Source organism: Prinia subflava, chromosome 14, assembly GCF_021018805.1.
Source record: "Prinia subflava isolate CZ2003 ecotype Zambia chromosome 14, Cam_Psub_1.2, whole genome shotgun sequence".
NCBI classification, from domain to species: domain Eukaryota; kingdom Metazoa; phylum Chordata; class Aves; order Passeriformes; family Cisticolidae; genus Prinia; species Prinia subflava.
In genome coordinates, this window is record NC_086260.1 from 12,270,469 (window position 1) to 12,296,058 (window position 25,590).

General features: G+C 46.9%; 1 protein-coding gene across 8 annotated transcripts in view; it reads left to right on the forward strand.

Annotated features, from left to right (window-relative positions):
- The window catches only part of WNK2 (WNK lysine deficient protein kinase 2), an 88,936-nt gene that overhangs the window by 11,285 nt on the left and 52,061 nt on the right, over nucleotides 1–25,590 (forward strand). For all 8 annotated transcript variants that reach the window (XM_063411890.1, XM_063411892.1, XM_063411886.1 and 5 more), the window contains exons 2-4: nucleotides 18,446–18,618; nucleotides 19,573–19,793; nucleotides 22,808–22,965. In XM_063411890.1, coding sequence (XP_063267960.1) covers nucleotides 18,446–18,618; nucleotides 19,573–19,793; nucleotides 22,808–22,965 — 552 coding nt within the window. The remainder of the gene's footprint in view (nucleotides 1–18,445; nucleotides 18,619–19,572; nucleotides 19,794–22,807; nucleotides 22,966–25,590) is intronic.

Here is a 25,590-nt window from a genome sequence, read left to right on the forward strand (position 1 = left end):
CGTAGCCCAAACCTCTGTTGATGTATTCGTTTCCTATCCTATTTTTTTCTGTTTCATTTGAAACGCAGGGTAATGTTCTGGAGGACCTAATGTGTAGTTAATAGATTTAAAAAAAAAACCAAACCTGACTAAAATGCCCCATTGGGAATGAAGAAATGAAGGGTCATCACAGAGCTTTTAATTTGATATCCAACCAAGCAGCTGTGGTATTTAATCCGTCCTTGGAACAGCAGCCAACATATAAAAGCCACAATAAGAAAATTATTAGTTATATCCTCCTCTCAGTTTAATGGGACGTCCTCTAAACTCACCCGTATGGGCCTGTGGTGGCTTCCTTTAAATGTGGCTTAGGTTTTTTCTCTTAAGATTTTAGTAAATAACAAGAAGCTGTCTGGACTTTATGAGATAACTCATTATGCTTCATCTGTTTATTTCCAGAGAATTGTTCTTCACAATGGATATCCCTATTGTACAGGATTCCAATTACTAATGCCACATAAAATATTTATTTATTCTGAACAGACCTATTCCTATGAGTTCCTTGAAGTCCTATTTTAAGTTAGTTAAGCTCTGCTGAGTTACATGAATTAAGAGGTGTTTTTTGTTCTGGATTTAAGTGCACACCTGTTTTTTGTAAGAGATTGTTTACATTCTCTCCATCTGTTTTGCATAATTTTTTAGGTTGACATATTCCTGAATTTCTTTCTCAGGAGCCTGCAAATTAAATTGAGTGAGGAAATCTTTTCTTCACTATACATAACAATTTAAATAAGCTATCATGTATCAAATCAAACTTTTATTATAATGAGTGCAAAGTGCATCATAAGACTTGGTTGTGCCATATAATACCCTGCAGTTAATGAAAGATCTTCTGTCTGAAGTTAAAAATATGAAAAAAATAAAGAGATTCTTCTGTGACAGCCAGTAGTTCTCAGCTGTTGCAGAGAAACTGAAGCTGTCTTTGAAGGAATGTGTTCAGGTATCTTTTTTATCATCAGAAATGGAACTTGGGCAGAGGTGGCAGCAGATGTGTGTCCCTGTGTGTCCCTGCATGCCCCGTTCTGCTGGGTGTGGGGGGCACCTCTGTGGGGCCAGGCTCTGCTGCAGGGCAGGGCAGGAGGGCAGGGTAGCTGGGTTTACCCCTGTGTGGTATTTTGAGGATGGGAGGTGAACCCTGGTGGGATCAGTGGGTGGTGCTGATGCTGTGAGGTGCCCGTGCCCTGTGGGCTCTGCTCTCCTGCTCTGGTAACTGCACGGGCAAACAGAACCACAGGCACCAACAGTTAAGGTTGGAAAAGATCTCTTAACACCATCAAGTCCAGCCATCCCCAGCACCACCATGGTCACCATGGACCGTGTCCCCAAGTGCCAAATCCACACATTTTTTGGACACTTCTAGGGGTGGTGACTCCACGGCTGCCCTGGGCAGCCTGAACCAGGGCTGAGCAACCATTTCTGTGAAGGAGTTTTTCCTAATACCCAGCTCAAACCTCGTTTAGTACAACCTTAGGCCATCTCCTCTTGTCCTGTCTCATTTGTTGCCTGGCACGTTACCTGCATAACTTGTTGCATGGATGATTTGAGCTGTTTGGAAGCAGGGAATTGTAGCAGAGCCTCTTGCAAGACACGGCTGCAGGTCAGGCTGCATTTGGGCCGGTTCTTCCCATGCACAAGTGGTTCCTGCACAGGCTGCTGCTTGGCTGCCTGTGCTGGTGAGGAAGAGGATGATTCATAGGAGAGAGCTCCTCGTGTTCCTTCGTCTCCAAACTGCTGTGAGTGTACCTGGGGAGAGGCAGAGCTGGCCATGGGGGCTGTGTCCACATGCAGAGGCCCAGTTACACAATGTGGGCATGGAGAACAACAGCAGCGTTGTCTGCTTGGATTGTAGGGCAGCGAGCTTGGCATTCCACACCAACACACAGAGCAAGGGGAAGGTCATTGTCCCAGACACTGATTGCTCTGCCTGATGCCAAGTGTTTACATAATATTCAGTGCTCTTTGGGCACAGCAGAGGGAAAGGTGGCTCAGGAAAGAGTTAATCAAGGTCCTGAGATGAGTGAACCGTGCAGTGCCTCTGCCCTGCTGGGCATGCCAGGGCTTTCAGCCCGGCTGCTTTGCCGTGGGCAGGTTCTCCTCAGGGCTCTGCAGCAGCCTGGATCCTGACACACACCCAGCTGTGTCAGGTTGAATTTGGCTGCTGCTGGAAATCGTGTTGTGCTGGTTGGCTGTTTGGGTTTGGGGTTTTTTTGGGGGAGGTAAGTAATAAAGTAACATCAGTGCAGCGGAAAATTGAGATGGCACTCCAAGTGTTTTTCCAGGGACGATAAGGGAAATGAATGGATGCTTGCAAGAAGGGTGACTCAGGGACACAGGATGACTGAGGGAGGGGAGGAAGGAAGAATTGGGATGTACTGGATGGATGGCTGTGCAAAGGGACAAGCTCACAGTTGGGAGCTGCCAGCCATATGCAGTCATAGCAGGGATGCTGCCTTATCCCCCTCTTTCCTGGGATGCCTGAATCCTCTCCTGGTTCCCTCACCTAAGTGGAGCTGGCTTGAGGCTTCAGTGTGAGATGGGGCTTGGAGGATTTCTCCCCTCTGGGTAGGATTTTGCTTGAATTACTCCTTCTCCTTTTGCATTGCATTTACAGTGAGATGTGCAGGAAGTCTTCAAAAAGGAAGAACATGTCATGAAGGACCACCAGAGTGAGCAAATGAAAGGAGAACCTTGCTTCTAAAGCAAGGCTGGACCTCACTCAGCTCAGTTAGCCTGGCAAGCCAAGAGGTCTGTAATAACTTTGTAGAAAGGCAAAGGCAGGGAAAAGGCACCATAGTGAAGAGAGCTGTGAAGGCTAGAGGATGAAGTTGGCTCTGGAAGGACTGGCTTTGAGCAAACTAAACAAGGAGGAGGACTAAAGGTTTAGCACAGCTTTGCTTTAGCAGTGACATGGCAAGAATTTGAATGGTTTTTATATGGAGGTTGCTAAGTTTATGACCAAGATTGATTAGCTGGCATGTCCTGCACTTGACCTTGGTTGTTCTCACATAGGACGCTTCCACAAGAAGAAGCTCTTTCTTCTAAGACCTTGAGTTTCTGCTTGTCTCTTTTCAAATGTCAGGAACATATTGTCAAAATCTTTGGGTTTCATCCAGCACCTTGTAATAGTGCAAGGTGGAAAGTTCAGAAAGAGAAAGATTAAACCCCTCCCACTTTAATTTGTAAGTATCTTTTTTTAAGTGCTCATATTGCTTCTGAATTGCAAGTTTTTGCCTTTTTTAAAAAGATTTGTAGTATCCTGAAATTATGTTAAGTTTGCACCTGCAGAAATCCTTGAGCTTTGAACGTACCAGTAAAAACAAAGATTTCTGTTTTCCAGAGAGTGCTTTCTATTTTAAAAGAAACAGGACAAAAGGCTCTTTTTCTGCTCATGAGCCTTGATGCCTCTAAAGTTGTGCATTTACACTCTTGTTTATAGGTTTGATTTTTGTTGGAGTTGCTGGCGATGGCTGGAGGCTCAGAATCAGAAATATCACCCAAGAGTCTGATGCCAGTGGAGCCTTGAACTTGAGAGCAGAGATGAGCTGCTGTGGCCTGGTTGAGGTGGTTATCCAGCACTGGGGCTGGCTTTAGGCAGAGTTGCTCTGCTGGCACAGGTTGAGTGTCTGGCATGCTCAGAGATGGCCACGGGGCCTCACCAGCCGACACTGAGACCCTGGAGCAGGAGGGGCAGCATCAGTGCCTGGCCCTGGCTCCTGGGCCATTGCCATTCCTCTGGGATTCACCTGCAGCCCAGTGTGGTGGGGTCACGTGTGGACTAATTTTGTCATCCTTACTTTATCAGCATTCATTGTTAGGGCTGTGGAAGTGATGCTGGGGCGTTCCCAGGAGATGTTGATGTTTCCTGCTGTCTTTCTGATCTTGTTATTAATAGCCTACTACTGGTGATTCTTCTTCCTTTTTTTTTTTAATGGTAGGGTTGAAAAGAGGTTTTCAACCAGTGTTTCTATGACTTAATTTGCAAGGGTAGCTGGACATGATAAAGAATCCAGCGGAATGAAGGGGCCTTTTCTTGATACCTTCTAGAAATGCTGTGTCTGGGAGCGTTTGCCAAGGTCACTGTTTGTAAGAACACAGTCTTCCCAAGGGTGCTGTGTTGAGTGCCTTGCTGCCTTCTGCTCAGCATAATCTGAAGGTGCCAATACAGTCACAGCATCTGTGGTGGGGTTTGGTCATAGCAGAGGAAAAATGCAGCACTTAAATCTCAAAAACAGTGAAGTGTTAATGTGTCATTTTTGGCTGAGGCTAAAACGCTGAGGTTAATGCTTGTTTTTCCACAAAACCTCATCTCTTGAGAGTAGGTCTGTTCCTGGCTCAGTGCATATTTAGTGAAGCAACCAAGTAAATAGACTAGAAGAAATCATTGGTTATTAACTTAAGATTGGTAAAGAGAGACAGTAGGAATAACAAAAGAGGAACTAATCAGATTTGTTGTAGTGGTAAATCAGCTCTAAATAGGTTACTGTAGTATCATTATGTTGAAGGGGCTTTTTTTGTGAAATAATAACACTTTATTGGAAAGATCATTAAATTATTACTGTTTTTACTAGGCATTATTTTAACACACAGTATGGTTTCTGTAAGGACACAGAATGAGTGTGTGCTTGCCCTCCTCCCTTCCTGACTTTGTTACAGCAATATAATTGGTTTTCTTCCTTCTTGATATAGCCCGAAATGAAATGGAAATGGTGTTGCTGTTGTGGCCAAGGTTTACAGTTGTGAACCATCTCATCAATCACACCTGCTTTCCTTCCAAATGTTTCCTTTGGCAAGAACATCTGTTGAGAAGAATAGCATTATTCCCTAGGGCACCATTTTCCATATGCTCCCATTTCAGGATAAAATTAAACCAGTGGACCTTGACAGTGTTTTCGTAACCAAAAATGGGTCCTTGTGCTTCTGTTAGTAGAACACGAGCAGTATTATTTAATGATGGCATGAATCACTTCCCCTGGTGCTCTTCTGGGGAGCAGAGCTGCCTGGCTGTGAGTGGAATGGTTCTTTGGCACACGAGGCAGGTGCTGTTTAGTCACAGAAGTGTCGCATGTCCAATCTGGTGCTGCCTGGCTTGCTGACAGGGTAGTGATTTGTGCAATGAAGAGCTTGCAGGTATGGTTACCACCAGGAGGAGGAAAACAGGGCTCCTGTGTATTTCCTGTGAGGCTAGTGGTGCTGTCAAATGCCCGGTTTCCATGGGCATCTCCTCCTGATGAGTCTGTACATTTGTGCAGGGCAGGGAGGGCTCCCTGCGCGGCTGGCGGGGATCTGAGGTGAGTGGGCAGGCTGTGCCCAGCCCAGCTCTCAGCTCTGGGTGTGTTCATTTATTGAACATGCACTCTGAGGCCAGCCTGCTCACAGGGGCTCAGGCTGGCAGCTCTGCCTCTCTGGGGATGGACCTGTGTGACAGGGACCCCCCAGCCGGGCGCAGGCTGGTGCTCATTTCGTGCTGCATCTCTCTCCTCCTGCAGAGCTGTGACCTGGCCAAATGAGCATCTGTGAAACCCTCCGTGATCCTGGGTGGATGTGCAGGGAACACCAAGGCAGTGCACAGTATCTGTAATAAAGCTTTTGTTTGGAGAGGAGTATGAAGGCCCAGAAGTCCCTGGCAGCTTTCAGGGAGTGAAGCCTGTTGATGCACATGAGGATAAACAGCTGCCAAATTGCACAGTGATTTAAAAGAAAAAAAAAAACAACAAAAAAAACCCCTTTTGTTTAAATTGTGCTTTGTGGACTTTTTCAGTACCTCCCCACAACTACACATCAGCATGAGCTGTGAAGAAAGCACAAACTGTTGTTCCTGACCTGAGGTGGACTGAAGCTGCTGCGTGTGCCTCGTACTTGGGTACGGTCCATGGCAAGTCCATGTGGCCTTGGGTTTTAATATGCCAGTGAGTTTTAAGGACAGCCCTGCCCTCTTATGTAAGCTTTTAAGGCATTTTCATGCCTTGTGCTATTTATCATGGTGTCTTACCTGCATTTCCTCTGCAATAAAAGGATATGTTTCCTGCAAGGTCCTATCCTACAACCTTTCTTTTTTCCAGGGTGAGGCAGGTACTGGAGATACATGGTTAATACACTGCTTGCTTTTTTTTCAGCCCATGCTGCAGACATCTGTGTTTTCATTTTTCTGTACAAGTACCATTTTCCCCAAGACTGCACAATAACTTGTTGACTGATGAGGCCCTTTCATGTACTCACCTGTCACATATCCTGTGGGAAACACAGTCCAAGATTTAAATTCCGTACAGTGAGCGTCCATTACTGCTGGTGATTAAAAAAGCCTTGCTCCAATTGCAGGTTTTCTTTCACTAGTAATTAAGCTGCTGTTTCACAGCAGGAAAAAGCTTTTATTCTATGCAATCACAGGGACCTCAGAGAGACCAGTCTTTGCAATCATAAATGGGCATATTGATTGGTCTTTATTAATAGCAAAGCCTCTGAGGAGAGATGAAGTACCTGAATTTTGTCAAGTTAAAAAAATAATTCCAAAGCCTTTTAAAGTCACATGGAAACTAGGCACAGTTCCCAGGTCATTTCTCCAAACTTCTAGTCATGTTTTTCATGATGCTGTATTTTGTATTTTAAAACATTTTGCCGAGCAAAGAGCTCCACCTTCAAGAAAAAAAGTTATTTTTAAAAACTTCTTAGTGAAAATGTGTACCAGTAATGTTGTTTATGGATTGAACCATTTTAAGGTGCATTAAACCCAGTGGTTCTTCAATCCTACATTTTGCTGGCAATGCAATTTTCTTAATGAAACACAAAAAAACCAAATCCAAACAATGAAATGAAGTGCTGTTCACTCCAATTAATGATACGTGTATGCACTTCTGGTTTTTTTTCTTCAGACGTTTAATTTGAGGAGATTTTAGTCCTTTGATTTACCGACATTGACAGAGGCAGATCCTTCTGTTGGGCTGTCTCTCTGGGGATGGGTTCTTTGGTTCCACAGTACCTTGTTGGTGTGCCTGGGGTCAAACAGCAGCCAAATGGAAAGGAATTTTTGTTTGCTTTGTGTAGGCGCACTCAAGGTAGCCAAGAGCAGTGTCATCTCTATGGATCCTCCTCTTAAGGGAGTTGGTAAAGTCAGCTTTTGCATTTTTGTCCTGTCAGCTGAGGAGAGAGAGAGAGAACAGAGTGGAAGGTTTCTGTATGTTTTTCTAACTTGTATTGGGTTTTATGAACGTAGGAACCAATATGTGATTAAACATACAATAATCCTTTTTCGGCAAATAGTCTCTATAAACACTGTCTTCTTGCACTGCTCCATGAAATCTGAGTATGAAGCTCAAACCAGCAGGCAGTTCTTTCCCATAACCTAGTTTTCCCATTTGAAAGCCTTTTGAGTATTCTTGACCTGTCTGGATCCTGGGCTGTATCCCCAGCGGGTCGAGGGAGAGGATTCTCCCCTCTGGGGGGACCTGGAGCTCTGTACCCAACTCTGGGGCTTCTGCATGAGAATGGTCTGGAGCTGCTGGAGTGATCCAGAGGAGCCCAGGAGCTGCTCCAGGGCTGGAGCCCCTCTGGAGCCAGGCTGGGAGAGCTGGGGGTGCTCACCTGGAGAGGAGAAGGATACAGGAGAGCTCAGAGCCCCTGGCAGGGTCTGAAGGGGCTCCAGGAGAGGTAGAGAGGGACTGGGGACAAGGGCTGGAGGGACAGGACACAGGGAATGGCTTCAGCCTGAAGGACAATAGATTTAGATTGGATTTTAGGAGGAAATTTTTCCCTGTGATAATTTCCCTGAGGGTGGGCAGGCCCTGGCACAGGGTGCCCAGAGCAGCTGTGGCTGCCCCTGCATCCCTGGCAGTGCCCAAGGCCAGGTTGGACATGGGGGCTTGGGGCAGCCTGGGACAGTGGGAGGTGTCCCTGCCCATGGTTGGGGAGCAAGATGATCCTGAAGGTCCCTTCCAACGCAAATCATTCTGTGATTCTGTTCTTGAAATCTTTCAGAAACCTAAAAATTCTTCCTGATTATTCTTGCTTTCTGTAGAGTCTCTGTACAATGTTATTTGTTAAATACAGTCCATGTAATAATTCTTGCATCACATTATAAAATCCTTACCGCTGTAGGCCACAGATTTTGAATCAGTAAACAGCTGTGATCAAGGAGCTTGAACACACCAACTCATAAGGAAAGTGTCTGTGCCCACCAGTTGGGAATCTGCAAGTACGAGACGGGGGTTATTTTGGTTGGGTTTTTTGCTTATCCAGTTTTCAAATTCTTGTCATGATGTGCTGCAGGAACTCCTATCACTGAGCATCACTCACGTTTGTTTAGATTTGGGGCTGCTGACTTTGTTTTCATAGGTGGTGTCTAGCCAAGATTTGAACTTTCTTGTTTGCATTTGATAACAGCCATTTGAATTAGGATTTTGGGCCTGTAGCCAAGGTCCTGTGTCCTGTAACATAACTGGGGCTGTAACGGAATGGTTTCAGACTTCAAGGCACAAAGTTACCTCTGTGGTTGACTGAGCCTCCTCTCTGTGCCTTGGCTTGTAGGAGTTTCTTTGGTGAATGTGGTAATCCCTGGCACTCTGGGACCTGTGCAGCCAGAGCTCCCCAGGCACGGGCAGGATGGCCCAGGGCTTGACTGGTTCTCTCAGCCCGTCCTGAAATCAGGGGCTGTGCTAAGGGGCACAGTGCCCTCTGCACGGGGAGCTGCTCTTCCCAGCAGGAGGGTACCTCAGGCCCTGCTGGCATCAGCCCAGGGCCAGCCAGGCTGGTCTGCAGCCCCTGTGCTGCATCCCATGGCCAGGCTGGCTGTGCTGGGATCAGTCCGTGGCCAGGCTGGGTGTCCATCCCCAGCTCTGCTGGGATCAGGCTGTGGCCAGGCTGGGTGTCCATCCCCAGCTCTGCTGGGATCAGGCTGTGGCCAGGCTGGGTGTCCATCCCCAGCTCTGCTGGGATCAGGCTGTGGCCAGGCTGGGTGTCCATCCCCAGCTCTGCTGGGATCAGGCTGTGGCCAGGCTGGGTGTCCATCCTCAGCTCTGCTGGGATCAGGCTGTGGCCAGGCTGGGTGTCCATCCCCAGCTCTGCTGGGATCAGGCTGTGGCCAGGCTGTCTCTCCATCCCCAGCTCTGCTGGGATCAGGCTGTGGCCAGGCTGTGCTGCATCCCCAGCTCTGCTGGGATCAGGCTGTGGCCAGGCTGTCTCTCCATCCCCAGCTCTGCTGGGATCAGGCTGTGGCCAGGCTGTCTCTCCATCCCCAGCTCTGCTGGGATCAGTCCGTGGCCAGGCTGGGTGTCCATCCCCAGCTCTGCTGGGATCAGGCTGTGGCTATGCTGTCTCTCCATCCCCAGCTCTGCTGGGATCAGGCTGTGGCTATGCTGTCTCTCCATCCCCAGCTCTGCTGGGACCAGTCTGTGGCCAGGCTGGGTGTCCATCCCCAGCTCTGTTGGGTTGCTCATATGCAGTTCACACGAGAAGCTCAGTCCCTCTTTGTGACCTGTCACCTTTATGCTGCAACACTCTGCTAATTCTTTCTAAAGCATAGCATTTGTTACCAGTGATGAGCTTTTTTTCCTCATTCTTTGTAAAAATACAAATCATTTTGTTTGAATAAAACCTGAGCCCTGTAAAACCTTACGAAAAATCCTCAAGGATGTGTATTTTTATTGCTTATCCAAATTTTAATTAATTTATGTAAACAGATATTTCTTTTTTGTTATAATTCTTAATGTGAAACAAATGCATTGCAGAAATCTGAGTTTATTATGTCAATGTTATTATATTTATCAGCCCAAACATATAATCTCCTTGGAAAATGGCCCAGATCAGTTTCTCAGATACCCATGTTGATGTTATCCTTTCATGCCTTGCTGTCTGAGGGATGGGGAGTTGAGTTCAATTTTTAGCTTATTAGTGTGCTTTAGTTGACAAGTTCCTGTTATTCTTTTGAGCAGGGCTATAGAACGTCAAGCTTTGCAGGAGGCTAAAGCAAGGAAAAGGGACTATTTTGTTACAAATGGGATGCTTTCATCTGAATTCCTAACCATTATGGGAGACTGTGATGAATGTGTCCTGTCTGGGAGTGCAGCATTTGCCTTGGAGTGTTTTCTAACAGGTTGTCAAGTGGTGTTAGGAATGCACCACAAGTGACAGCTCCTTTCAGCATTTAGAAAGGTTCACAAGGAAGACATTTCCAAACTCCAGACACATAGCTCTGTTAAATATTTAGGAGCTGGGATACCCTAATCTGAAGAGTGGCTTTGTGACACTGAAAGGTCCCTCTCCTCACTTTCCCAGAGCTTTCCAAGCATAGCTGCAAGGAGTGCTTGTCCAGTCTCTTGAGTTGTTGTAGTTGCTTTTTCCTTGTCTCCACACTGTAATCTTCCCACTCTTCTTTTGAATTTTACCTCCAGCAGCAGCAGTGAGCAGTGATCCTCTCTTGGGTGCTGTGGAGCAGGGCTGGAACAAGAGCAGAGTGTTCCTGGTGCAGCTTCAGGGCCTCTGAGGCTCATGACTTTCCAGGTGCAGTTTATAGAATCGTGGAATCACAGGATGCTTTGGGTTAGAAGGGACCTTAAAACTCATCCTTCCACCCCTGCTGTGGGCAGGGACTCCTTCCATCAGACCAGGCCACTCCAAGACCTGTCCAACCTGATATTGGACATTTCCTGGGGAGCTGGGTATTTGCAATGATATAACCCTCTGCAAGGATGTTTTTTTCAAAACAGAAAGAGCAAATTATTTTAAAGGAATATTTTCCTGTATTTCCCCCCGAAGGTCCATAGGTCAAACTAGAAGCAGGTTGGGATGAGAGGAGCTCTTGATACTGCTGGTTAGGGTGCACTGAGGAGCTCCTGATCCTTTTTCTGTGTGTGTTAGAAATGCAAAATGTGGGCACAGAAGCATTAAATGACTTGGTGTAGGAGGCTCAGCAGGCCACAGTGTGAGGGAAGAACTGGGAAAGTTTCTGTCCAGGATCCATTGAGCCACCGTTAGTTGAAATTAAGATCTGTGCAAAGACCCATCACTTTTCTGTTTTCTAGCTATTTTACATTGCTGTCCCTCAGTATAATTAAGTTGAGCATGTCTGTATAAAGGCACACGTGAACTTGGTCAGTCATCCATGTTGTGTGGAAACAAGGACGTGAGCAGTCCTGAGCTGCTCACACTGCAGGCTGTGTGGGCAGGTTTTCTGTGCTTGCCTGGCACCAGGACAGCTCTTCACTGGCAACAAGATAAAATATGTCCAGCTCAACAAGGCTCCAGTCGTTGGGGTGATGAAAGGTGTGGATGGTACAAGATGTTCTCTTGCACAGAGAGCTCGAGGCGGCGGCTGCAGCTCTGGCTGGTGAGGCTGGTGATGGTGGTGGTGATGAGGAAGGACCTCATGGTGGTCTGCAGCTTCCTCCTGGGGGACAGGCACTGATCTCTGCCCTGCTGTGACCAATGATAGGGCCTGAGTGACTGGCATGGGGCTGTGCTCAGGGCAGGTTTAGGTTGGATATCAGGGAAAGGTTCATCCCCAGAGGTGCTGGCACTGCCCAGGCTCCCCAGGGAATGGGCACGGCCCCGAGGCTTCCAGAGCTCCAGGAGGGTTTGGACAGCACTGCCAGGGGTGCACAGGGTGGGACTGTCAGGGGTCTGGGCAGGGACAGGGCTTGGATTCAATGATCCTTGTGGGTCCCTCCCAACTTGGATTCTGTGGTTCTATGACCAAGGGGATCTCCTCATGCTCAGTGTTCTCATGGGCTCAGCACAGAATCAAGTGAGAAATGGCTTTTTAGTGCTGCTTTTATGTGAGACAAGGTGATTTTGTTAGAAGAGTGGTGGCATTAGATGTATATTCATGGCTGTGTAGGAAAGATGATTTGAGGAACGCTGAAAATCTCACCTACAGTTGACTCCATCTGTCTGGTTTGGTGGGGAATCTTGGGGTGTTCTTTGGGGTGGTGGTGGGTTTCTTACTAATTTGAACTTCTTTGAGGTAGTTTCTTAAAATAAATGTACTTAGTGTGTAATTGAAGACTGTGACACCCTTCAGGGATGTCATCACAAAGCCTGAGGGGCTGTTCCATGAATATCTTGTAGGATTAGGAAGGCTGCCTAACCTGGGGTTCACTGACACATGCAACACAGTCCAGGGGCTGTATTTGGGAGGCAGAAAATACATGTTCTACTGTCCATCCTTCCACAGAGGGCAGAGGGAAGCAGGGGAGCAGGAGAAAGCAATTTTTGGCTTGGAGAGTCTCAGTGGGGGGAACCAAAGGGGAAGTTCCATTCCTAAACCATGATCTGAGACCAACTGAGCATCCTATTGCCTCCTTAGGGTTCTGGTGGACTAGGATTGATTCACTGGAAAGAATATTTCACTTTGAGCGTCCTACAGATGGAAGTATGCCATTGCTAGGTTGTAACAAGATGGGAAATGGTAGCAATAACAGGATGAAAATGCTGTTTTCTTGTCAGGAAGGCAGGATTGAATGCTGCCCCAAGATTAAATTTGCCAGAGCAAAGTTAAATCAAACTTTGCTTGTTCTGCTAGTTCTTTGTGGTGTGTTAGTTTTGGTCGGCGAAGCTCACGGGCCAAGGGAGCATTGATGTCTGCATTCTGTTTGCTAACACTGGGTAAATAACAACAGTTCTGGTGCCTCCTGTCAGGCTGCAGAGGGTGGTGGGGCTTCTCTGGCAGGGTCTCTGGTGGGCAAGGGCTGGCATGTCTCTTCTTTCAGAAAAATACTGTGTGTGACAAACACACAGCAAAGAGGATCACAGAATCCTTGAGTGGTTTGAGTCGGAAGTGACCTCAGGAATCATCTTCCCATCCTGTGACCTGCCACTATACAGAAAATATAAGGGGGTTTCATGCCTGGACAATAAGTTAATTTGCAAACTGCCCTAGAGTAAGGAGGTGAGAGGAGGGAAGTGCAGAGGGGATGGCTCCTCCCAGCACAGGAGCACTCTGCTGCTGGTGCTGAGACAGGTTTCAATGGGAGCACCGCCCTTCAAGGGCACGGCGTTCTCTCTGCCTCCTTCCCCCCATCTCCACCTCTCTGAAGGTGATTTTTTAGGCAGCAGCACTGAAATGTCTGTCTCCACTCCTGCCGTGGGCCAGCCCAGGGTTGAGGCTCCAAGGGGTGGCTGGAGCATCCCTCCTGTGCTGCCAAGTGCAGCACTGGGATGAGGTAATTTACCTGCCCAGTCTCTGTGGGTTGTGGGAAATAGGTGAAGCAAAATGCTTTTCAGAAACACTGATGCTGACATGCTGACAGCCAATGATTGCTTAAACTTCAGTGAATGCTGGGCTCAGAAGGGAGTTCAGGAAATACTGGAGCACCAGGTTCTCATGATGTGCCTGAAGGGGTTTTTTTTGTGGTTAGGACTTTTTCCTGTCAGAGGGGATCTGGTGTGGTGGAGCGTTTTTCACGCATTGATTTCAGAGTTTCCTTTCAAAAAGGTGTTTCGTCACGAGGCAAGTTAGAACTGTTTCGGTATTTCACCTGCAATCACAAGCCTATGTGGAGCCTGTGAAGCACTGGTAATTAAGGAAGTTAAGGAGGTGCTACCTGAAATTAATTTAATTGCTTGTGACAAGAAATTTTTTTGCTTAAGCATTGGTTTTCATGGTGTGGTTATTTTGTGAGGTTTTCACCTGTAAAACACACTCTGCCCATGGTACTGGGAGGTTTTTGCCTCTAAAACCCATGTTCTGTCCATGATGTTGCATTTCTTGGGTGTGTTTGTGTGTCTTTTGGGATTAAAGATTTGGGGTATTGATTCCCCTTCCTCCTGCCCTTGCAGGATGAGCTGCTAAAGTTCTGAGGTTCAATAAAAGATGTGAATCCCAGCGTTCCTTTGCTGTAGGGCTTTGAGATGTGGCTTAATCAATTTAGAAGCAGCAAGCTATGATTGCATCCAGCAAAAAAGCATGCTCAGCCTCTTCTACCATGCCAAATTTAGCCATAAAGGTCTGAATTAAACTCCTGATTTTCCACAGATTTCTAGCAATGACTCAGGCAAATAAGTAAATCTTCCTCAGCCTGTTCCATAGCTCCTGTTCACTGAATTGTGGGTATCCATGGGGACAAGGACTGCTTTTATGCCTTTGGAAAATGAGTTCTCCCTGGGAAACCTCCCTGCGGTTCAGTAGCGCCGCTGACAAATAGCAGGCTGTAACTTCGCCGAGGGTGACTGGAGAAGAATGTTGGCTGGATTCTGATAGGGAATGAAGCTGTAATTTTTTTTTTCTTGATTTGCAAGTTGTCTGATGGCATCTGCTGTTTGTTCACAGAGAGGGGATTTCATCCTTTAGGATTGCTTTAAGTGATAAGTGCTTGTAACTGAGTGTACGGGTGTGGGAATGAAAGGTCCTGGATGCTATTAAACATTTATCGCACAGGCAGGATGATACTAAAGACGTGGGGCTGGTACACGAGAGCAGAACTGTGCTCTGCCCATAAATCCATGGGAAGCTGACAGACAGCTCCACAGGAGGCAGCTGGCAGTGGGTCCAGTGGCTGATTCCAGCCCCGAGGCCATCTCTGATTAGAGGAGTAGTTGTGGTACATGAGCAAAAGCACAGACTTGGAATGCAGATGTGAAAATGGAATCATCTGAACAGATGTTTGTTCTGCTGATGTAGGTATTTGATTTCTGTCCCTGGGTCAGAAGTGCCTCTGGCTTTTCTTTCTTCATCACCAATGTGGGTCAGGCTTCTGTGTGAGGCAGGTGAGCCCTGCCCTCGTTTCTGACCCAAAGCTCCTGCTTGCCTTACAGTCAGGCCTTCATCTGTTCAAAATGAGACAAAATCAAATAAGCATCAGTAAATGCAGCTATGTCAGTCTAAGAATTTAAAAACAAGACACAAAGCTCCCAAGAAAACAGTATTTTCAGGCTGGCTGGACACAGAAGTCCTTAGGCCAGGAAGTAGGTAAGATAGCCAAGTGTTTAAAGTAGTTTAAAATTTTTTAACATTAGTGAAAATTCAAGACTTTAAAAGGAGAAAACTAAATTTCTGTGAAACTGCAAAGCAGCACAGCTTTCTAGTTTGCAACAGCTGTCCTTCAGACCCTGCTCCAACACGGTTCTATGCACTGAATGCGAAAAATTTATGTGGTCTTCTTTGCAAGAACCCCTTTCTTCATGGTGGGGGTGTGGAGTTGATTCCCAAACATGTTTGCTCCTTGCAAGGAATTAGGCAAGAAACTTGACCTCGTTTGTTAATCTTGGAAATCTTCTGAAGGCTCAGGTGAAAGCCAGTCTCCTGCTTGTATAATTTTCAGATCCTTAGTCAGAGCCCATATGTTACAACCTGGAGGAAATGATGCTTGGGGATGACTAACTGAACATGTTCCTGCTGTTAATTTGGGTGCCATTCCAGAAATTTAATTCGTAAATTTTCCCTTTCCTTTTGTTAACACATTTACTTCCTAGTTCCTGTCTTTGCTGTTGTTCCCCATAAGGAACTTAATGAAGGGATAAATCTTATATTAACAGAGAGAGGCATTTTTTTTGCCCTGGCTGTGATGAGTAGGGAGAAGGAGAGAACATACGTGTGTTGGATTAGCAGAAATTTGATTATAGATAGGATATTCACTTCTTTGTATCTTCTTGCTGCAAACATCATGCTAATCCAGTTTAACTGAGTGTAGGATTTACCAGGATTGAGGCTGTGAAGTGCTAATCGGAAATTCATGGAATTCCAGACTGGTTTGGGTTGGAAGGGACCTTAAATCCCGTCCTGTTCCACCCTGCCATGGCAAGGACACCTTTCCCTATCCCAGGCTGCCCCAAGCCCCAGTGTCCAGCCTGGCCTTGGGCACTGCCAGGGATCCAGGGGCACCCTGTGCCAGGGCCTGCCCCTCCTCACAGGGCAGAATTTCTTCCTCATACCCAGATGATCTTTAGGGCCCCTTGCAACCCAAACTATTCCACGAGTCTGTGGCTGCCTTTCTTTGTGATGACCTTTCCGAACAATCCTGTTCTCTATGTCTGGAGGTTGTTTCAGGATGCACCCTTAGCTTCAGGATGAGGACATTTTGCCTTGTGTGATTATATGGTGGGGAAGGAGTGTCTGTGACCCCAGTGAAGGTTTCTTGGGTTTGGATTAGGCTCTGAGTGAGTCATGCAGTTAAACAGGTGTTTCTGCTGCTTCAGGGCAGAACACACTTCGACCCTTAAGCCCTTTCAGGATCAGCTTATGTTTTTGCCAGCGACTTGAGTGTCAGGTTCAGGCTGCAGGAATGCAGAGGAGGCTGATTGAGCCCTGGTGGCACCAGGGACCCTCTGTGGTGGAGACTGCAGGAGTGGCTGCTCTGCCCTGGCCCTGGCCCTGCCTCTCCAGCTGGAAAACAACACTCAGGTATCAGTCTGATGAAAAAAATCCACAGTTTTTCTACTGTAATTACAAATAGAACACATATTTGCCTTCCAGAATCACTTTGGTGCGGTTGCCAAAATGATACTGCTCGTAAGATGTAGGATATACAGAATATGGTTGTCTGCTGAATGGTTGTTTTAAATGTTACCAACAAAGTAGCAGTGGAAAAGTTCTCACAATGCTCAGAAACCTGGAAATGAGAGTCAAGGACTATGGTATTACTTTTTTTTTAAGTTGGAAAGTATTTGCAAATGTGCTGGATCTGTGCAGTCACCTTTCCTTTTCTGTGCCAGCTCCAAATCTGCTCTTCCTGCCTTGCACAGGGACTTGCTTCTTCTCCTTCCTAACAGCAGTGTCTGATTTATTCTACAGGTTTTAAATTAGGAGGAAACTCAGCAGTAGGGAAGAAGTGATGGATTTGAGAGCAAATCTGTGGCTGTTCTTGCCTGACTCGTTAGACAGCCTGTTTTCTTGTTGTTTTTTTTTTTCCTGCTTTAGAAAGAAGGCAGCTGGTGCAGAGCAGCAGAGGTGCTGCCTGCCTGGGCTGTGGGTGTTCTGTGTGCTGCTGTCCCTGTGGGGCGTGGGGGGCTCTGGGGGCCCAGGCCAGGTCACCTGCACTGCCCAGCCCCGGGGCTGCTGCTTGGGCAGCGTTGGCTCTGGGCAGCTCCAGGGATCTCAGAGCGGGCAGAGAACAGCCCCAGTACTGAAGGAAACGCTCCCCCCACGCTCACACAGCACTGAGGCAGGGTTTGTCATCCACCAAGAGCCAAATCATGGTTCCAACCCTGTGTTTGCTCTGATGAAGTCTCCGTGTGAGGCTGACTTGTTTGTAGCCATGGGAATTCTCGTTCCCATCTTGAACTGCCTGGACTGTGGGTGAGGGCTGTGGGAATGGCAGTGGCTGATCCTTTTGCATCTTGGCTGCAAGTCAGCTGAGTTCCCTTTCAATTCACTCTGTTCATGGGAGTGCAGCTCGTGCAGGTGTGCCTGAGCGACCTGAGAAAAGGAAGAAGCCTGAGGTTAAAATATGAACTAATTCATCTTGGTAATTGGTGAGCCTTTGGCTTTCTGAGTAGGAGCACCTTCTAAAGATCCCCAAAGCTCCATTTCTAGGGCAGGGGTGGGCAGTGCTTTGGCCAAACCAGGCAGGCATGGTGGTGGGTCTGGGGTGGAGCTCCCCTGCTGCTGTTTCATCATCCCAGGAGGTCGGAGTGAGTGTCTGGGCTGCCTGTTGCAGGTCTCTGTGTGCTGGGGAGGTGCAGGCAGCCCTGAAGCTTCTCCTGAGCCATGGGAGGGGCAGAGAGGCTCTGCATGTGCTGGGCAGGGTCACATCACTCCCCAGAGCTTGTGGGAAATGCCCTGAAATTATCTAGGAAAACCAGGGTAGTAGAACATGACATTGTCACATTTCTAATCTAATGAATTTCCATGCATATGCAGCCTATGGAAGAAGCTGAAGGACAGCGGAAACACTTCCTTTACCAAAAAGAAGGGAAAAGTCTATAAAATGAAGCAGAACAGCAAACACATACAAAAATGGATGTGTTTGGGGTTTTTTTGAAGGTGACATGGTTTTAATTTAGCCTGAGGTAAACGGGATGGGCTGTAGAGCCCAGTGTGGTGAGCAGGGAGCTCAGCTGCTGCTCTGTGCCAGAGCATCCCAGGGGCAGCTGAGGGCAGTGGGAGCCTGGGGTCCTGGCTGAGAGTACATCCCTACCTGGAAATGACATCCTGCAGGTATGAACCCCTTGGATAGGGAGCCTCACAACACCCAAACAGGAAGAAATAGCTGAGGGTTGATCCATCAAGCCACGGGTGTGTTCATGGTGCCTGAAATATTAGTGCTGTCATGAGCATGGCATAGCACAGGCATCTCTTTGTCTTCTTGATACTGGATTTAGGCCGAGTGCCCTAGTTCATACACGCTGCTGCTCTCTTACATAAAAGATTTTATAATTGCTCTTGACACAAGCATAAAACAAATCTAAAATTCTGAATACCCTGGCAATGCAGATCCTTTATTTTTGTCCATCGCTAATAATAATGTCTCATTTTGGCTTATAGGACAGAAAACTCACGAAAGTAGAGAGGCAGAGATTTAAAGAGGAAGCAGAAATGTTGAAGGGTCTACAGCACCCAAACATCGTGAGGTTTTATGACTTCTGGGAATCCTGTGCAAAAGCCAAAAGATGCATCGTGCTGGTTACCGAGCTGATGACCTCTGGAACGCTGAAGACGTAAGTACTGCGCTCCTGGCAAGGGGCTAAGAATAGCAGCAGACATTTATAGCAAAATCCTACTTTCATACGCTGAAAAAAGCCATCTCCAGATAAAAGCAAAAAATGGAGCTGTTCTCTGGTGTCTGTCCCTGCGTTTGAGCCGCAGCGATTTGACAGCAGAATTTTGGCCCCCATCTCTTTCTGCCTGCTCCCCTGTTTTGGTTATGCAACTGGAAGCTGTTCTCTGGCGTGTTTCATCCTCCTCCTGTGACGTTTTTGTTTGTCAGGGTGTATTTGGTGCTTGCTTTTGTGCTTGTATTTGCGTGTTTTGTTAGGGAATTCAAATGGAATAGCACTTGAATGGTAGGATCTCTTAGAGGCTGAAGGTGCTCTGGGTTATCTCCTAAACAACATTAATTAATAGCTTCTGGTACTGACAGTCTTGTTAAGGTTGATATAAAGCAGTTGGCATGGATTCTGGAACAGATTTTCAGCCCCAATGGGAGCAGTACTCAGCCAGTGTGCTACTCTGCCAGTGCATTAGCAGGCCCTGCATCCTCCCCAAATGTCCCCTCCCAACTTCAGGTGAATGGAAAGAAATGCAGGTGCATGGTACAAAGGTCCAAGCCTTGTGGTTAAAATTAAACTTCAGTATTCTTCTGATTCGAAGTATATTAACATATTCTAAAGCTGTTCTCTGCATGAAATGAATTGCTGAACTATGAGACTTCAAAATATTTGGTTGTATTTGCACTGAAAATGCTTATTATCATCCTCCCTAAAACTGAATGCTCTAATTCCTCCTTTGAAAAGATCTATTTCATTCAACTCTGGGATATTTCTGTGCTGCTCTTGTGGCATCTAATAAGGGGCTTTTATCCATAATGGAGTTTCAGCTGTTAAAGCCCCTCAAATCTCTAATAAAATGTTTTCACTTCCTTTATACCCACTTGTGTGTATGTTGTGCTCCAGGTATCTGAAGAGATTTAAAGTGATGAAGCCTAAAGTCCTGCGGAGTTGGTGTCGGCAAATCCTGAAGGGTCTTCTTTTCTTGCACACAAGAACTCCACCAATAATTCACAGAGACTTGAAATGTGATAATATTTTTATTACTGGACCAACTGGATCTGTGAAAATAGGAGACTTGGGTCTGGCAACACTCAAGAGAGCTTCATTTGCCAAAAGTGTCATAGGTAATGCTCCTGTTCTCCTTGGCTTCCCTCGGTCAGTATCGTGGCTGTCTATTTAACATCCCCTGTTCCCATTTTGCAGTAGTGGTTTTTAAGTTGCAGATTGATAGTGGAGGTTAAAGTGGGTTTGGGGCTGTTGCCTTTATACCACTATAAAAACAGAATCAGTAGGTGATGGTATCATAACTTCCTCTTTTCCTTCCTCCTGTGTCATCCTTAATGCAGAGAGAGCCCTGTGCCTGTGAAGTCAAAAGAACAGAAATTTCAGATGTGTGCTTGGCTGCTGTGGCTCTGCTTAACCTCATTGATTTTAGTGAACTTACATTTGTTTATGTTTGTTAAATTTCTCTAGTTTTTGACTTCTGGTAACTGGTGGTGTTTTTCTCTGTTGAGGGTCAATATTTCTTCAAATAACTTTTTTGCAGGGTAACAATTGTACATGGGACATATTGTAATAATATCAATAATAACAATACGGGGAGTATTATAAGGGATACCAAGACTGGGAATGATTTCAGAAGTACCAATACTGGGAATAGTATCAGTAGTACCAATACAGTAATATTGTACCAATACTAGGAGTAACATTGGTAATACCAGTATTGATAAGAATACTAGTAATACTTATACAGGTTTTTGTAAAACCAGTTGTGAACAGAACACCATCAAAACAGACTCGTGTCTGAAAGCAATATGATACTGGAAGGGCTGCAGGATGCTGGCAAGGAGTCTGCATTCATTTTGGCAATAAAACCGAGCTTATAATTTTCATGAGTAGCACTGCTCCAAGGAGAGCACGAAGGAGGCTGGGGAACAGTGGTGATGAGTAGTGCTGCCCCTCTGCAGGGGGAGTAGCTCTGAAGACAGTCCCAGCTGCATTTCTTGTTGCTGCAAGGGGTGAAGCCAGCACCCTGAGGTGTCTATGGGGAGCCCAGCCAGGGCAGACCTGCCCCTGCCTGGAGCACGTCTAGCTGGGCTGTTGTGTTGAAGGATGCTTGTAGGTTCCACATTCCTTTCCACCCCAAGGAATGGGGGAAAATGTCATATTTCTTCTGTTTTGGAATGGTGCCATGTATTCCATTTGCTTCTTAGACTATTGCTATCACTTTTTCAGATTTGTTTTAAATGCTCTGTAATTCATGAGATTCGGTCCTGCTGCTGACTCGTTCCTTCTACAGCAAGGCAGTAGCTCCAAAATAATTCCCTGTGGCAGCTGTTAACCCTTTCTGAGCAGCAGCCTCTGCCTTGGTGACAGCTGGAACAAACACCCAGAGAGAGGGACCACACTGAGCCTCCCTGACACGGGTCTGGCTGATTTGCTAAGGCTGGAGGAATCAGTGGGAGGAACATAAACAAGGGATGAGATCAATCCTGAGTTTTGCAAAATTAATTTTACAGAAATGCTTGTTCATGTGTTAGGTCTAGTCTACTTCAGAAGTGTGTGCAAAAGCAGACCCCAGTTTTGCGGGTTGTCCTTTTTGCCATTTAAAAAGAGTTTAGGACAAGTCAGAGTCCTAGAATTGTTTGGATTGGAAGGGGCCTTAAGGGGCATCTTGTCTGCCATGGCTGGGACACCTTCCACTGTCCCAGGTTGCTCCAAGCTCCATCCAGCCTGGCCTGGGACACCTCCAGGGATGGGATTTCCTCAGTTTCTTTAGGGACTTGGGTGATGGCTTGTAACTGGAGAAGGGGAGATTTAGATTGGATATTAAGAAGAAACATTACTGTGAGGGTGGGCAGGCCCTGGCACAGGGTGCCCAGAGCAGCTGTGGCTGCCCCTGGATCCCTGGCAGTGCCCAAGGCCAGGCTGGATGGGGCTTGGAGCAGCCTGGGACAGTGGAAGGTGTCTCTGCCATGGCAGGGGCTGGATGAGATGATTTTTAAGGTGCCTTCCAATCCAAACCATCCTGGGATATGTCAGAACTACTTTTTCTGATTATATGTTACTTTAATTGCAGTTGTGCTTTTGCTGCTGATTAGTGATGACATAACCAAAGCACTGATGGGATCTGCCAGGGCTGGGGTCAGTTTGGGTGCTCAGGCTGGACAGGCAGACTTTATCTGGGTCTTTCTCATGGCCCAAGACCTGCCACTCTTTTGGCATCCCAACAGCTTGTTGCTACTGTCCCTTGGCACACCATTGCATTGATCTCTCTTCCTTCATTTTTTCTATGTAGAAAGGAAATTAACTAATCATTACTCCTAAGCATGAATTACAGTACGAGATACAGTTTCTGGAATAAATTACCCAAGTGTTCATAGTTTTCTGTTTTGCTTTATAAGCCCCCCCCTTTCCAGAGTAGTTTGCTGAGCGAATGTTGCAGGTGTTGGAAGTTGCTGCTTGTCCCCAAGCTGCAGCTTCCAGTGCCTCACTTCATATTTACCCAGTTGCATCAGATTCCTGGCACCCTAATCCCTATTGAGTAGGACCTTCTTCTGTGAGTAGCCTCATTGATTTGTCCCACTAAACCAGTGACAGAATTAGGTTTGATGTTTTGTGCATGACTCTGTAGGTGATTTGCAATACTACTGGCTTTCGGAGTGCTGCTGGCTTTCAGTCTGCCTGCTGGTGGTTGCTCTGTATCTCTGGAGGAAACAAAAAAATGCGAATTTGCACTGATAGAAACAAGCGTGAAGGTTCTCGTTTCTTCTCCCCTTTTCACCTCGCCAGCCCTGTACACATCCTTCTCCCAGCCAGCCAGAAACCATTCCATCACTTCAGTATGGGCAGGAAATGAGCCATAGCTCATTTTCTTGTTTGTTTTTGAAATTTTTCATTCTTTTTCTTCCCTGTCCCCCTGCCCTGCTTCCCCTCTTTGGTTATTGTCCACAGGCCATGGAAGTGCATGCACTGCCCTTGGACTTCCTCCCTGGAGGATGCTGGAGCTCTTTTGAAATGATCTTGCATGCACCCATGCACAGTGGTACTGGGCACACTTCTTACAGGTGAAAAAGCGTGTGGCTAAAGCCATTTAGACTCCTGTAAAAATCAGCATTCCCTTTGTGTGTCTGTGCAGGCACACCGGAATTCATGGCCCCAGAAATGTACGAGGAGCACTACGACGAGTCTGTGGACGTCTACGCCTTTGGAATGTGCATGCTGGAAATGGCTACCTCAGAATACCCCTACTCAGAATGCCAGAATGCTGCTCAAATCTACCGAAAAGTAACCTGTGTGAGTACACGTCCGTAGCTGCTGCTGGATCTTGCCACTGGAAGGTTCAAAAGCAGATTTTGGTGAGGTGTCGGTGCTGCTGAGCGTATGCAGCGTTGTAGAAGTTGAGGTATCTGAGCTCTGGGTTACACAAACCTGTTTCAGGCTTATGTGTAAGCTTACACTTCTACTTGGAGTGTGTTTGACTGGATGCAGCTACATCAAATATTTTCAGTAATCTTTGTCACTGATTTCCTCTCATCGGCCACAAATACAGCCCAGTGGGATGATGCTTGGTAATTTAACTCTTCTTAGAGTGCAACTTTCAACCCAGAGCCACCCAGAAATAATTCTAAAGCCCACAAAAGGCCTCAGAAGCTGCTCAGCAGTGCACTTATCTTCATCCCGTGGCTGTAGCAGCTCCCTTGGCATTGCAGGGAGGCGAGTGTGTGCAGCCATGGATCCGCTGGCTGCTGACCATGCTCTGCACCATGGCTGCCTGCAAACCATGCTGCAGCTTCTCAGAGACATGGAATGGGTTTGATGGCTCAGGGGAGTCCTTGCCTTTATCCTTGTTATTCCAGGCCAGGTTGGGCAGGGCTTGGATCTACCTGGTCTGCTGGAAGGCATCCCTGCCCATGACAGGGAGGTTGGAATGAGATGGTCTTTAAAGTGCCTTCCAACCCAAACCATTCTGTTATTCTGTGATCCTAGATCATGTGGTTACTCCGTGTTGTTATTCCATGTTTCTTTATCACAGTGTTTATTACCTTTGCACAAGGGATGCTGGCTCTGTTTTGGTATGGTCAGTCAGATATGGCCTAAATGCTGCCAGTGTGGGCAGCTTAGGGGGCACCACCCTGGACTCCAGAGCTTCACAGAGTGGCTACAAGAGGCTCTTCTAGTTCTGGGCTCTGTGGCCTCATGTCCTGCATGTGAGACAGGTCAGGTCCCCAGTGTCACCGTGGGAGCTGGAGTTGCTGGGAATGTGTGTGTGCAGCTGAGCCCCCGAGAGCACCGAGCTTGTCACTGCTCCCTGTACCCAGGGCAGCTCTGTGCACACCTCGTGGCCATCTGGGATATTGGTAATTAAGGCTTTGCAAGGCTCCTAGGCCTCATTTATCAGAGCAATACCCAAGGTGGCAAAGAATAATGATTAATCAGAGGATTCCTAATTAGATGTTACATTTCAATTTTTAGGCTTAAGTAGCCATTTTTTAAAACATTGATGGAAGCCTGAGCCAACGCATTTTCTATGGCAGCAATCTTTACACAGCTCAGGATTAGATGGTAAATTATTATAGTTTTGTAAAACTGGCTTTATGCTGGCGGCTTCAGATAGGTGGGAGATGTTTGTCACACAGAACATGCAGTGGCAGAGAAGCTGTTAAAAAGTCATTGTAAGGGGTGTTTTTGAAGCAGAACTGTCTGACAGGGAAAGCTGAAGACAAAAGAATCAGGCACCAGCACAGAGGGTATATGGTTTTCACCTGAATTTGGGGTAGAAGCAACAGGAGCAAAGGCACCAGGATTCCTTAGATGGCAAAATTGGCATTACTGTTTTTCCAAGGAAAGGGTTAACCAGCTCCATGGAGTGGAGAAAGCCCTGTCAAATGCCATGAGCTGCACAACTGTCAGGCAGGAAGGAGGAGCAGGGGGTGGACCTCTGGGGTGAGGGTGCAGGAGGAGCCTGGTCCTGGGGGAGATCCTGTCCCAGGAGGAACCCTCTGGTGGCTCAACAGCCTCTCTAGCGGAGCTGCGTCCGCAGGGAGCTGCGGCAGGAGGGACCCTGCTCCCAGCAGCGTGAGTGCCCTGCGGGCTCTGAGGGGGGCAGGAGTTTGGGGTGGGGGGTCCTGAGCCAGCACCATGCACTGGGGTCTGCCCTGAGCTGGGGCAGTGACCACAAACAAGACAAAGTAACTCTAAAATCACTTGGATGAAGAGTTGGGGTTGGTGATGCGGCAGCTTGTGTGAGCCTTGGGGCTTATAGACTGAAATGTAGTCAAAAAGGGAGTGTGGGCTGAACCCAAGAGGCTGAATTAAACTATTTTCTTCCAGTATTAGACCAGGTTTGGGGCTCTCACTGGAGCAGAAGGTGGCTCTGACCTTCTTGGATGGGGTGGATGCAGAGCCCCCGAATGCTGCAGTTTCTCAGTGAGAGTTTTACTTCTTTATGAAGCTGGGGCTTTTTTGCACCAGAAATACAAATACTATTTCTAGTATTTTAAACTGAGGGTCAGTGCATTGTGAAGTGTGTTTCCTGTGTCTAGCTGCCTGATGCCTTTATTTAAAAAGTATAAAATAAAAAATCCTTTTCTTTTCCTGCCTTGGGCTCAGCATTGCTGTGGCAGCCACCAGAGGTGTTGATAGCATCCACAGGGGTTGGAATTGCTGGCTAGAGTTTGCATCAAGGAGTGACAACCAGCAAAATCTTCAGACTGCCTGCCTTCTGTTGGGTCCCACTGAGCTGACATTCCCTCTGCTGCCCAGCACAGGCAGGGCATGATTTGGGTTTTGCCACTGTGATATCTTTTTCAGTGATTTCTACTGTGTCCAAACACTACCACACCCTTGCCTGCTCCTAGGACATGAAATACACCTCAAGTCCTGGCTGTCCACATCACACACTTTGGTTGTCATTATTGG